Raw genomic sequence first — 13,937 nt, 5'->3', positions numbered from 1 at the left:
CTTATAGGTCACCTCAAGCCTCTGAGTCAGCTTTCCCCAACCTGGTGCCCTCTAGATGTGTTGGCCTACAACTTCTAGCATCCTCCAGTCTGCCATGTTGGCTGGGGGATAGGGGTTGTAGTCCAACACATCTAGAGGGCACCAGGTTGCACAAGGCTGCTGTGAGTAATTGTACCATCTGCACTGCACACCTACACAAACCCTCTTTTTCCTTGGTTTTTGCTACCAGGCAAGCATCGTGGACAGGAACAGCAGTACGAACCTCTACAAAGGACAGTGTTGAAATAAGACACATAGGTGCACGTTTGCATCATCTCCCAAAGCAAGCTTTGAGCTGTAAGTTGCAGGCATTTTTTTAATGTTTACTTTCCCACAGCACACTCTGTCAGTTTCTAGACCTGGTTATAGGCTCTCTTTAAAGAAATCACAACAGAAACTTCAAGGAGTCTCGGCAGGCTTTAATGATGTAAGAAACAGCATTATATATCCACTGAACTCAATATTTTCTCAGTTCTGTTTATATTGGGGGGGGGAGGGAGGAGGAAGGCACAGATGTATAATCAAAGACTGCATTTCAACGCTTTCCATTAATTAAAAAGAAACAGCTTGAGAAAGAAGAGCACAAGAGTACCCCAATCCAGTACAAAGTAGTTTTGAGGATAACTGTATCTGCATACAGGGTCAGCCCAAGACACTGCCAGATGAGCTTCTCTTCAACATTGATAATGAGATCCCATCCTTCATTGCACCTGAAGGCAGCAGGCTAACTTAGGGGGCCCAAAGCAAGATACATGGCACACAGGTCTCTCCTCCAACACCTTGCTGCTGCCTCCCAGCATCTGCTTCCTGAGGCAACTGTAAAGGATCATTTGCACAGCTCTTACAATAAGGCAATAGCTGCCACGGATGGAGGGAAGCTCAGCTGATCCTATTTTCTGCTGCCTCCCTGAAGGAGAATAGATAAAACCCGGCATGTACTGCATTCATCCAGATCTTCCCTGCTGGCTCACAATTTATAATCTTTCTCAGCTGAGCCAACTGCTTGCCTCTGCCTTTCCAAGCACTTATTACTGTCAGTACCTCGAGAGAAAAAGAGTATTACAACCATGTTACCACTCCAAATGTCATATCATAAGCAGCAGTTACTTCTGGAATGTGGAAAGAAATTTTTGTATACAAAGAGAATCTTGTCTGTTATTCCTACTATATGTTTTTTTTTTTTTTAATAGGCCATTTAAATGTTTAGGGCATGATCTTTCTCTCATTCCGTTGAGCATATTGCCTTTAGCGTGGTGCATTTTCAGTCTTCTTACCCACATCTCAAACCATATGGAATGCCCTGTTATCCCTCGTGGGGCTTTTCATCCATCATCTTCAGTCCGAGTCTCCCAACCATCAGCAGACTTTAAAGAAAACTGTAGTCAGTTCACGGACATCATGGAAAAGTGGAAAGACACCTCCCACACAATCTCTTTGCTTTGGATTCATATCCCCCACCCACATTTAGTTTCTGTGTCCAACTGAGACACAGATGGGAGAAAACATCATCTAGTGCAACATAGCTGGCTGGGAGATTCTGAGAGTTGTAGTGCAGCACATCTGGAGGGTGCCATTTTGGGGAAGGCTGGTCTAGTGGTTATCTATTAAGCCAATAGCCCCAATTCTCAGCCTTGCTAAACTGGTTCTAGGCAGTGTCTAAAAAACAGTTAAGGGCAATGCTTGCCTCAGCTTTTGGAAGTGCTAAAACTCCCTGCCTCCATCTCTTCCCCAAGCATGGTCCACACTACAAGTGAGAAATATTTCCTTCTTGGAGGAATTTGGACACAGCCACCATGTTCACTTGGCTCTACAGAACAACAATTGCTTGGATGAAGGAAGGACTCATAGTAAAAGATAGTCTTTGGTTATCACTGAGTGGAATCTAGATGATGGGGGAAGGATGGGTTGGCAAGGGGAGAACAGAATAACCCACCGTCTTCAAAGCCACATGACTGGTCATCATCACCCTGATCTCATTTAACAAAATGATCTTATTTAACAAAAATATTAAAATGTACAACAAAAAGCGCTTATACCCCCCACCAAAAAAGGCATTATTCATTCAAATAGATGGAATTCAGTTTTTAAAAACAAAATTACAGCCTGACCCTGTCTGCCTACTTAGAAGCAAGTTGCACTGGTTTTAACAAGGCTTACTCCCAAGCAGGTGTGCATAGGATTGCATCCTTATTGGCGAAAGCAAGAAAAACACAAGCGTGCAGCACAATACCTTGCTCCAGCAACCAATCCAGCAGGCATGAATTTCCCTGAGCTGTAGAATCTCGCGCCCATAATACCAGCTAAGGTTCCAGAAGCAACTAATTGGAAGATAAAAACCAAAGCAACATTATCTCCTGGGTGTTATCTCCTGTGAGGGACTGCCAACTTGCAGAGAATGATAAAGAAAAACCAACTGTATCCAGTAAGCTAGTGTTTCACATACACAAGCTAAAAAGGGAAACCCCTGGGTCAGAAATGTTTGCCATTGTGAACGTTTTACATCACTCCATACATTCTCAACTGAATATTTAAAACCCTTTCCCCTCTCCCCTCACCTTTTAAAAAAAACATGTATGAACAAGGGCCTCTAAATGGGAAAGAGTGATTCTCAGAAAAAGCATCCTAATTATAGCTTCAGTGCCAAATTACTTCTGGTTAACATCTAACCTGGGGGAAAACGGATATTCCCAAGTGAGAAGTCATATTGGGCAGAATCACGTATTTGGGCTACGCTGCTGAGAACAATGACTCTCGGGAATGTCTAACAGCACCTTCGTATTTGCAGGTTGTGTCACAACTGAGAGAATGAGAAATTACCACAAAATGTAGTGATGGCCACCAATCTGGATGGCTTTAAAAGGGGGTTAGACAAATTAATGGAGGAGAAGGCTATCAATGGCTACTAGTCCTTATGCTTCTATGCTACCTCCAGTAATCAGAGGAAGTTTGCCTATGTGTACCAGTTTCTGTGGTACCTGGGTGGGAGGGTGCTTTTGCACTCATGCCCAGCTTGTGATTTCCTGGGTGACACCTGGCTGGCCACTGTATGAACAGAATGCTGGACTAGATGGACCCTTGGTCTGATCCAGCAGGGCTCTTCTTAGGTTCTTATGAAATGCCCTATGGTACGGATGGAGAACCGCTGATCCATGAGCACCATTCAGCCTGCCAGATCACCCCATATGGCTTGCAAAGGCCTAAAGCAAGGCCCCTCCCCACATGTCCTCAGAGAAGGCTGGGAGAGCGGCTCCCCACTGAGCTGCAACCTCAAGGAGCGCTCTTCGAGGCTATGGCTCAGTTGGCTTCATTCCCCATGTGCCTTTCCCTGATTAGGGAAGACAAGGAGGAGTGAAGCCAGCTCCAAACTGAGCCAGCATCTCAAGGTATGTACCTCCCTCCACAACCACCCCAAGACGGCCTGACCTTTACTGCGGAAAGTGAAATATGGAAATGTCATCACCTGTTCTAATTTCCTCACCAAGCACTGCTACCTATGTGGACCAGTGAGCAATACAGGCAGTGAGCACTACAGGCAGTTTCTGGACTTCAAATTTTCACAGATAAAGCCATCTTGAAATGCTACTCATGAACCACAAAACACCAGCTTTGCTTTCTTGCTTAGGGTCACAAGTGAACACTGCAGGGGTCACCAGCATGGCACCTGTGGGTGCCATGGTGTCCGTGGGTCTCTAATGTGGTGCCCATGGGCACCCAATTTTTTAATTAGTTTTTATTTTATTTATTTTTTATTTTATTGTTTCCATTTTTTTAATACATGTACATGGATTTGTATGAAATGCATACAACTTTCTAGGAATTATACATGGGCTGCCACAAAAGTGGAACAAATATCCAAATAATTATCCATTTGAAGGTGACATCTATATGCCACCCTTTCAAATACTGAAAGCATTGTAAGGTCCTCAGTCCAGTGCATTATAGGAGGTGAGCGTTTATCCTTCCAGTGGTGTAATATCAGTCTTTTAGGGCGCAATCCTATCAGGATAGTCAGCCGTCTCCGAACTCAGAGGTGACCGACTGTCCAATGCAGGGTGGGTGGAGCACAGAGGGGATCTTCTCCTCCGTGCTCTGGCCACCCTGCATTTGCAGCTAGATGGTTGATTTCGTCACTGTAACCGGGGCGCCTTGGAGCGGAGGAAGGGGGAGGCTGGATGGCGCATAGGAAGCATCATAACAGAGCTTCCACGGTCCCCGCCCCACCCCCAGAAACGACCCCCTTTCAGCCACTCCACACTGCTCTTCCGAGGGCGGAGCTGGGGCTGACCCATGCCTCCTATGAGGCGGCAGGGGAAGGGGTGGGGAGTTGGATTTCTGGGAACCGAGCTCAGAGCACTGTCTCCAAGCTCGGTTCCCAGAAACCGGAATAGTGGCCACAGGATTGTGCCCTGAGCTGTCAAAAGGGTGCAGAGAATCCATTTACGCCAACCATTTGTTAATTCCCATGAAGCAGGTAAATCATTTAAAAGAGTGTGTGCATCAGTGAATATTAAGGACTGTTCCAGTACAAAAATTTTCCATGCAATTACCTCCCCACAAAAAGAAGCAACTACTGGACACTGCCAAAACATATTTTAAAAGAAGCAATAGCTATATTGCACTGTCAGCAATTAGCTGAACTAGCCAATCCCTTATTAAAGAGATGTTGCAGTGTCCAACAGAGACAAAGCAAAAGTTTTTGCTGAATACAACGCAGCCTAAAATCCATAGATGCCAAAGCGGCGACCCACTGATTAGGCATTTTGTGGAGGTGCCCACAGAAGGATCTCAAATTCCCAAAAGTGCCCATGGGTCCTAAAAGGTTGGAGACCCCTGGATCACTGCATGTGGAGGGATGAAGCCATCTATTGCTCGGTCAGATTAGTTCACTACATAAATGAAAACACTGTTACTTATTTATTGCGTGGCATCCAAAGCTCTTCCCTCAAGGAAGAGTTTTACATACAGGTACATGAAATTCTACCAGAATTCAGTCTGCAATACCTTGTAGCCAAGAAACTGATTCCTCCCCAGCTGCTGCACATGATGGTTATGTGAGTGTCATGAACTCCCGCTGAATAGTTCCTGTGACATTACAGGTGATGGACAGCAATCTGCCTCCCCATCACTTCAGTGCCATTTCATAAACTTGCACAATGTGCAGTCCTATGCATGTTTGCTCCGAAGTAAGTTCCATTGTGTTCAGTGGGGTTTACTTCCTAGTACAGAATTCCCAGACCTGGCGTCTGCAGATGTTTTGTACTTCATAGGAAGCTGCCGTATACTGAGTCAGACCACCGGTCCATCTAGCCCAGTTGTCAGGGTGGACACCGAGCCCATAGAATCCCACAGTAGTTCTGATTCGGAGGAAGAGCAGTCGCTCCTGCGAGAGGAGCGCGCCCCTTTTTCCCAGGGCCCACAGCTGACGGAGATTCCTCCCACCAACATTCCTAGATTCGAAAGCAGTCCAGGGAGTGACCGAGCACAGATAGCAGACTTGGTGGATGCGCAGCGCAGACGCAGAGAGCGGCGCCAAATGGAGGGCGCGGAAAGGAGGCGTAGCGCCCGGTTGGCGCTCAAAGAACGGTTGCGCCCAGAGGATCCAAGGGAAAAGGGGAGGGGCTCTCCCTAGTCCTTAAGTTCAGGGGTCTGCCAGTAATTGCCTTTCAAACGGGGACCAACTGTTCCAACTTAGGGCATAGGGATGCTGCTGCTCAGATCTAGTTGCTACCTGTAGAGTTGTTAAGTTGTAAAGAAGAATAAAGCTTTGAAAAGAATCCCTTTGTCTGTGTCTGGACTTGGCTACTGGATTAGACTGAGAGAGCCCTCCAAGGAGCCCTTGACACCAGTATCATTGACACTGACTGGCAGCAGGCCTCCCAAGATTTCACACACGATTCCTTCCTAGCCCTACCTGGAGAAGCCATGGATTGAACCTGGGGCCTTCTATATGCAAAGCATGTGCTCTATGAGCTACGACCCATCCCTCCAACTTCAACTCCCATCAGCCCCAGCCAGTATGGCAAATGGTCAGGAATCCTGGGAGTTGTAATCCAAAACATCTGGAGGACATCAGGTTGGAGAAGTCATACGCATGTTTAGCATTGCCTTAATTTACTATTTGCACTTGTGGGGTGCACCTCTATAAAATAATGCTGTGTGTGCATTTTCTACACTGCAATCAGATTCCTGGTACAAAACACAACACATAAAACGGCCCCAAATTTACTCCAAACTATTATCCTTATAAAAACAGGTGTTTAGCTTTGCAGCTTTTATCAAGGGATTTTGTTGCTGTTGCGTAAATCCAGTTGTAGTACATGGACAAATGACATAAAATATAGATGTATTTAAAGGCTTATCATAAGAGTTATTTTTATGTATTGCACATATGTACATTTTCAAAGTGCACTTACTCAGGGAAAGCCAAAAGTTCTTTGGGTCTTGAGACAGTTGGTAAGCTCCCAGTCCAGCTAACCCCCCAAACAGAAGACCAGCGGCTAAAGACGGTACACTACCTTGAATAAATAAAACAAACTGTGTTTGATAAGCAGTAGGTATGCATTGGATACATTAAAAAAAAACAGTAAAATTTATTTTGAACTAACCAATTATCAGCTAAGAAAAGCATTTGTTGTGGTTTTATTAACTAATTGATTAATTATTAATTTATTAAATGTATGTCCCAGCTTTCCATCAAAAGCTACAAATCCTTAGCTCAAGGTAGCTAACAATAATCAAATGTAAATAAAAACAAATTCTTGATTAAAACACCAACCCCAAATCAATTAAAAACACAACAGTAAAAAGAAATAAACAGGACTCAGCCAGTTAAAAAACCCTTCAGCTGCAAACTGGCTTATATGGTTTATATCTGTTATTGGGTGGATTAAAAATATAATTAATAAATAAACAAGTAGGCCAAAGGCCTGCCTGAATAAAAACATCTTTGCCTGCTGGCAGGACAGCGGGGGGGGGGGGGGGGGCAACATAGCCTTCCTTGGCAGGGAGGTCCAGAGCCTGGGAGCAGTCACTGAGAAGGCCTACCAAACATGTCTCTGATGATGATGGGACCAAGAGAAGTTGTTGTTGTTCAGTCGTTCAGTCGTGTCCGACTCTTCGTGACCCCATTGACCATAGCACGCCAGGCCTTCCTGTCCTGCGCTCTCTCCCGGAGCGTGCTCAAGTTCATATTCATTGCATCGGTGATGCTATCTAGCCATCTCATCCTCTGCCGTCCCCTTCTCCTTTTGCCTTCAGTCTTTCCCAGCATCAGGGTCTTTTCCACAGTTTTCTCTTCGCATTAGGTGGCCAAAATACCAAGAGAAGAGCCTCTTCCAAAGACCTTAAATCTGGGCAGGCTCTTATGGGGGAATGTGGTCTTTGAAATAGCCCAGTCCCAAGTCATGTAGGGCTTTGGAGGTCATAGCCAACACTTTGAATTGTGCCCAGAAACAGATCAGTAACCCGTGAAGCTGTTGTAACAAGGGAGTCTACTGTTCCCTTTAATCAGCCCGGTTCAACAGAATGGCCACAGCATTCTGCACCAGCTGAAGTTCCGATCACTTTTCAAAGGCAGTTCCATTACAGTAGTTCAACAGGAGAGTAACCCCATCCAACACAGATTGAGTCCCTATTGCCTCTTTGTTGTCCTTCAGCCAGCAGGAAAATACATTTTTATTCAATGTATTGTGTTTGGCATTGTGCTTGTTGTCCCTTATGCTAGTGCAATACAATTTACGTTAGCACTCATGTCGCATTGGATACTGCCCACTGGTTTGGCTGTTTTTGTCCAAGTATTGCATTTCTACACTCTGCCTCTCCTCGTTTACTCCTGACTCCCTATGATTTGATTAAACCATTGTTTGACACTGCATCAAAATTGGGCAAACTATGGTTTGTGTAAACTATAGTTTGCCTACAAACCAGAAATAAAAATCCACTTAAAAACAACCCTGCTCTGTCTGCCCTCCTCTCCACAACTTTCTCATGGTAGATCTCAATGTTTATGCTGGTGTCCTTTAAAATAAGCCCATTATTCTTGAGGATAATCCTGCACTATTCTGGGAAGATGGCTTAGGAGACTGCTTCTAGTCCCATTATCAGCTTATATAGAGAGAGGTGACCTGCAAATAAAACTGATGATATGTCACCACTTTTCCTGACTGTTGAGTTGTCCCATTAACCAGGCTTAAGGGACCATTCAATACCTATTGCTAATGCCACTTGCTCCATTTGCAGGTCAAACCTAATTGGACTTGAAGAATCAAGGGCAGTATTACAGAGCCTTGAGTATTTTCACTCTAATCATTTCACCCGCATCTCTACAATACCAGTTAGAGTGATGTTAAAGGATTTGTCATTTTTCATAATAAGTGCACTTCATAACTTGAATTGCGAGTGCTGAAATTCAAATGTTTCTTTAAAGTCCTTCGCCCAGGTACCTAAAACACAAGTATTTTTTCTTTTGATTTGCTTGCCCTCTAACCACAGAGGAGTTCAGATCAAGGACAAAAGAAACCAGAAAACATCCATTTGGGTCCACCTGCCACCACAACACAAGATCACTGTTGACACTTATTCTCAAGGGCCTTATGTCTAAATGTTGTTCCATCTTGTAAGAGTGCTGCAGGAGAATCAAAGGAAAGCCCCCTATGGCATGAAAAGTCTTATAGCAAATCAATACATAGATTTTCCATTGAAGTTAATGGGAATGACACATACAAGCCCAGAGAAGAATATGTCCCTAAGGTTTTTTGTTGCACTACTTTGATCCCTTCCATTGCTACAGTCAGTTCTTGAGAGACCTTCCTTGTTCAATTATTCATTTGTAGAAAAAGCCATGGGGGGGGGGGACACTGGCTTGCAGCCAACATCACATGAGTAGTTGTCTGCTTGCACAATGGTAGATTCCCATCCTCTCCTCCCCAGATTTCACACTCCCCAAATCTATTCCAGAGGGCCCACTCAACCCTCCAGAGCAGATTTGGGGGGGGGATGCAGGGTGGAGGGGAAATCTACTTCGCCAGAAGTCTCCCTTTCACTGGCACAACACCACCATTGGATATAACCCATTATTCTCCCCTAAGGACACAAAAGCCATTACCAGTTGCATACATTCTTTATTTTGTGGAAACTTTTATTTGATTGAAAATTATTTAATCACTGACAGGATTATAGATGTGAAGGACTGTGGGAAGGGGACCTCCCCTCCAAAACATTCAAGAAAAAACACATTCTTTTTTTCTTTTTTTTTTACTTCTTTCTCCCTCCCCAGGACTTGATTAAAGTCAGAATCTGGGGGGAAATTGGGGGGGAAAAAACCTTATGCAGTATTTCCTCTTTCAGGATTAAGGGTAAAATACTTTTGAGCTTCATGGATGTAAGGAAATGGAAGGCTTGCATGAAACCAGCAGGCACAGTTTTTATAGACTGATTTGGGATTAATTTGGATTGATTTTACAGATTGACTTGGAATTAAAGAGTGTAAAATTAATTCCATTTCCTTGAAGTCCATGAAATTCAAACTAAAACTATGGACCTTTCAGACACTGATTAAAGCAATACAAATTCTACTAGTATTTTAAAAGGAAATAGTATTTATTGCCATGGGCAATAACAATTATCTCAGCTTAATAAATCAAGATATGAATGCACCTTTTGCTGCACCTTTGCTCTTCCTTTTGGGACATAAGCAAATGAACCAGGAAACCTCTAATTAACCATTGTTTCTAATTCTGTCCAAACTAAGAAGCTATGGTTACCAGCATAGGAACAAGTCAGGATCTTAAACCGTGGTTTGAAGTTGGTTTAAGATCATGGCTTGTTTTGAAGCTGGTAACCATAGCTTCATGGTTTGGACAAAATGAGAAACTATAAGTGTGCATAGCACTGAAGTCTTACTGTGTCTAATGATGATATACTAATAGTCTAATGTATTGCCATTCCATAGTTTAATTATAGGAACATTTATTTTCTGAGCTTTTTCTCTAAAAATACAAGTCCCTTCAGTTTCTGCAGAATGCTGAATTCTACATGTCATTTCTAAGACCAGATTAAAAAAACTCCTTCCGTTTCCTACAATGTTCGTAATTTCTTATTTTCAACTTCCCTTTCACCTCTTTTCCTATTTTCTCAATTAAGATGCAACTCCTTCTATAACATAGGTGCATTTGTAATCATTGTACTATATAAAAGTAGGGCACTTAGATTTTTAAAAGTCATGAACTACAGAACAGTGCAATTTGAAGGGCCAAGATATACATGATACATTTCATGTTCTTACAGCACAATCATATTCATATCTAGTCAGAAGTAAGTAAAACTGAGTTCACTGGGGCTTACTCCCAGGTAAGTGGGTATGTGATTGCGGCCTTAAAGGAATAAGTAAATTTAGATATGATAAGAAAGCAAATTACGGCACATATGTCAACTTCCCAAAATGTTCATTGTCTTTCTGGGGGGCGGGGGGTTGGGGGTAAGGTTTTTTTCCGAATTTTTTCTTCAAAAATTCCGGAATTTTTTTTATCTCTAGACAGGACAGATAACACTCTCATTCTCCCTCTGTCTCTGTGATGGTAATAATGGCTGAAAAACCTGCCACTGCAACTGTAGAAATAGTTTTTAGGAGATTGTGACCATATCTGCTGAGGTGCTAATTTACATGTTAATTGGGGAATGTGTCATGCTTGTCCTCAGCACACATTTGTGCAGGAAACTAAACATGCGACCTAGCACTTCCACAGCGACTGTTTGCAAGTCAGGGGAAAACAACATTGCTTGCACCACACAACACTAGGGTGTTGCACAGTGAGTTATCAATATGCAGAAGCAGATAGGTGTTTGTGAGTTTATCATTCCAAAGCACATGCTCACATAAGAAGGGAATCCACTGACTGCAACAGCTAATCAGCACTGTACAGCAAGAGCTAATAACGGCAGCTTGTTATCTGCACACAGACTCAAAAATGAATACTTGACATTTTCCTTGTTTCAAGAGGGCCTTCCATTTCAGGGAACCAATTTTGTTGCAGAAAACAAAAGACCATGAGTGTACATGGATACTATACCTGCTTTTGCATAGCCTATGAGCCCGCCAGAAGCCACTAATGCTGCATAGCCAAAACCAATCCAGTCCAACCCCATCCTGCAATATAACGGAATAAGAAAGTTCACTTATTACGGTAATTCAAACACCGCTAATCACAATTCTTTTAAGAAGTGGAAGTCAGGGATACAAATTGACTTTAAGTCTCTTATACTAAGGGCACAATCCTATGCATATTTAGTCTGAAATAAGCCCTACAACTCCCAGCGTCCTGCAGCAAGTCATGCTGCCTGGGGAATGCCAGGAGTTATAGGACTTATGTATGTCTAAACATGCATACGATTGCACCCTAACGGTACAATCCTATGGTCACTAGACAGCGGCTAGACAGCCCTAGGATTAATTGGTTTACAGGGACCGACCTCAGAGCCCGTGCTCCAAGGTCGGTTCCCAGAAAACTGCTTCCCTGCCCCCACCCCCTCATAGGTGGCACGGATCGTCCTGGGCTCCACATTCATAAGAGCAATGCGGAGCGGGAGGAAAGGCAGCATTCCCGGGGAGAGCCGGGGACCTCAGAAGGGCCAGTAGGACACTTCCTATGTGTTGTCCAGCCCCGCCAAAGCACTGTGGCTAAAATTGGCTGTCTAGCTGCAAATGCAGGGCAGCCGGAGCGCGGAGGCAAAGATCCCCTCCATACTCCACCCACCCTGCATTGGATAGGCGGTTGCCTCCAAGTTTGGAGGCAGCTGCCTATCCCCATAGGATTGCTCCCAAAATTGTCTTTTAAGCGTAGACCATCCTCTTGGTTCCTATGACACACTACTTTAGAATTCATATTCTCAGCCTTGCAAATAAAGTTCATGGAAGTCATTGTTCTGCTGGCCAAATATGTTTTAATTGAGGCATATGGGCAACATTTTAAAAAGAAATAACTATTTCTTTTTTATATTTTTATTTTATATTATTTATATAAAATATATTTTATTTTATATATTTATTTTATATTAATAAAATATATTTTATATTTTTAAATTTATAAATTCTTCTATTCCTGATTATGAATCTTCGTGCTTATTTACAAGCATGCATATTCTTGCTCACTGCCTCCATCACTGCAGTTTATTTCTACAATATGAATGAGAAAAAAAGGACAGGGGATTTTAAAGTTGTTTTTAACTTAGCTCAGTCTCAGATTCACCGGGTGGTTTTGGACAAATCAGTCAGAGTTGGTATTCCTTATATGTAAACAGTATTTATAAAGAGGTATTTTGGAGAGAAATGAAGTAAGGATTGTAAAGTGCTTTGTATACTTAAAAAGCTATAGAGGGTGCACTTGTAAGCAAACTTAGCAGGAAGGGACATACGTCTGAGTAAACACTGTTAGCATTAGACTTTACTAAACACCTACAGTCTAGAGTAATATACATACATAATATTTCTTGTCCTAAATGTGCCCTTCTAAATTTTGGGTGGGTGAGGACCAGATGAAAGGAAAACAAGCAAACAAAACTTTCATAACTCTCAAACTGAACTACTCCATTGGGTTGCTGAGAGGATAAAACCCTATTCTGACTGCACTCCAGGGAGAAAGGGTGGAATACAAAATGTAACGAACACACTCTAATTCCAGATCAATGCATAAAAAGTGCAACTACTAATTGCATGCAATTATAAGCACTACTACAGGGCTTTTCGGACATCATTTCTAAAACAAATGCACAGTTGTTACTCACATATTAAGGGCACAATCCTATGCGTGTTTAGACAGAGAAAAGGCCTACAACTCCCAGTATTCCCCAGCCAGCCTAGGCCTTTTCTCTGTTTAAACATGCATAGGATTGTGCCCTAAGTGATTCTGTTACACGGAAATCTTCCCCCTAGTCTAAAATTCAAAAACGGTCTTGATTATCCAGCCCAAGCAAGACATCTGTGAATATTTGTGGTCACAACCAGGAGTATGTTTTATTAACCCTATTAATTTTGTAGCGAGAAAAAAACGGCTGTTTTTTTTAAAGCAACCTAATTCACATTAAGTTTTAGCTTTAATAATCTGTCTAATTTATAACTGAAATTGTCTATCTGTGCACAGTGTCTTCCACCATCCAACGACTACTATATGCATCAAGGATCCAGTACAAAACCAGTCGCTCGCTACTGTCTTATTATGCCGAGTTAATTAAAACAAGAGTCAGATCTAAAAGCAGCATATTAACTATAATCTGAGAGAAAGGCACAGGCATCTCCATTTAAAGACGTTACTTACTCTGCTGTTCAGCAGCAGCGGAACGCTCACAACGCGAGAACAAGCACCTTCGTCAACCTTAACCTTCCAAGATCGAACCCTCCCGGGAGTGGAAGAACCATGCACGTGAACACGGGCCAATCAGAGCAACGATCCAGTTGCTCGTTGCAAAGCCGCGGCCAAGCAGCGTACTGCCCAGGGGGTTGTGCCTCCGGCCGGCGAGCATTGTCTCTAGCAAAAGACAACAACATCGGCCCAACCGTACAATGACAAGCGGCTCGAATGAAGGCGGGTTTCTATAAAAGATCCGGCCAAACAAAGGCTTCGGGAACATTAGAACGCGCTTAATGCCAGTAGCCCCGCATCCCCAACGATTACAGTAAAAAACCAGTCTTTGAAATTAATAAAAGTGGCTCGTTGTGTTTTAAAGTAATCTTTCTTTCAGTGGAGGCTGGTGGCTCCGATTTCGGTGGGGCAGTGCATCCATTCCAGGTTCCAGTCAAAACTCTAAAAAAGCTATCCAAGGTGCCGAACCCCATCCCCAAAACAGGTTCAGCACCATGGATAGCTCCTTTAGAGTTCTGGCTGGTTCTGACTGAAACCCAGAATAGA

The 13,937-nt window shown here is 43.1% G+C and overlaps 1 protein-coding gene across 1 annotated transcript; it reads right to left on the bottom strand.

Annotated features, from left to right (window-relative positions):
- Positions 1-442: 442 nt before the first annotated feature.
- Positions 443-13,420, bottom strand: LOC146347259 (transmembrane protein 14C-like). The gene is made up of 5 exons (XM_084850313.1): positions 13,347-13,420; positions 11,106-11,182; positions 6,453-6,554; positions 2,270-2,357; positions 443-1,403 (listed from the first exon to the last, which is right to left on the bottom strand). Exons 2-5 carry the CDS (start codon positions 11,179-11,181, stop codon positions 1,343-1,345), a joined length of 327 nt encoding a protein of 108 aa, XP_084706439.1. The 5' UTR covers position 11,182; positions 13,347-13,420; the 3' UTR covers positions 443-1,342.
- Between the last annotated feature and the right edge of the window lie 517 nt (positions 13,421-13,937).

The sequence above is a fragment of the Heloderma suspectum genome, chromosome 4 (assembly GCF_057233095.1).
Source record: "Heloderma suspectum isolate Gila_16-S chromosome 4, 16-S_ref, whole genome shotgun sequence".
Classification (NCBI taxonomy): Eukaryota; Metazoa; Chordata; class Lepidosauria; order Squamata; family Helodermatidae; genus Heloderma; species Heloderma suspectum.
This window is presented reverse-complemented; position numbering and strand designations above follow the sequence as displayed.

Coding starts and splice junctions, on each gene's coding strand:
- LOC146347259 (XM_084850313.1), bottom strand. CDS start 11,181: ATGGGGTTGGACTGGATTGGTTTTGGCTATGCAGCATTAGTGGCTTCT. Junction 2,358..6,452: donor GAACTTTTGGCTTTCCCTGA/GTAAGTGCACTT, acceptor TCTTCCAATTAG/TTGCTTCTGGAACCTTAGCT. Junction 1,404..2,269: donor GGATTGGTTGCTGGAGCAAG/GTATTGTGCTGC, acceptor TTTTCTTTAAAG/TCTGCTGATGGTTGGGAGAC.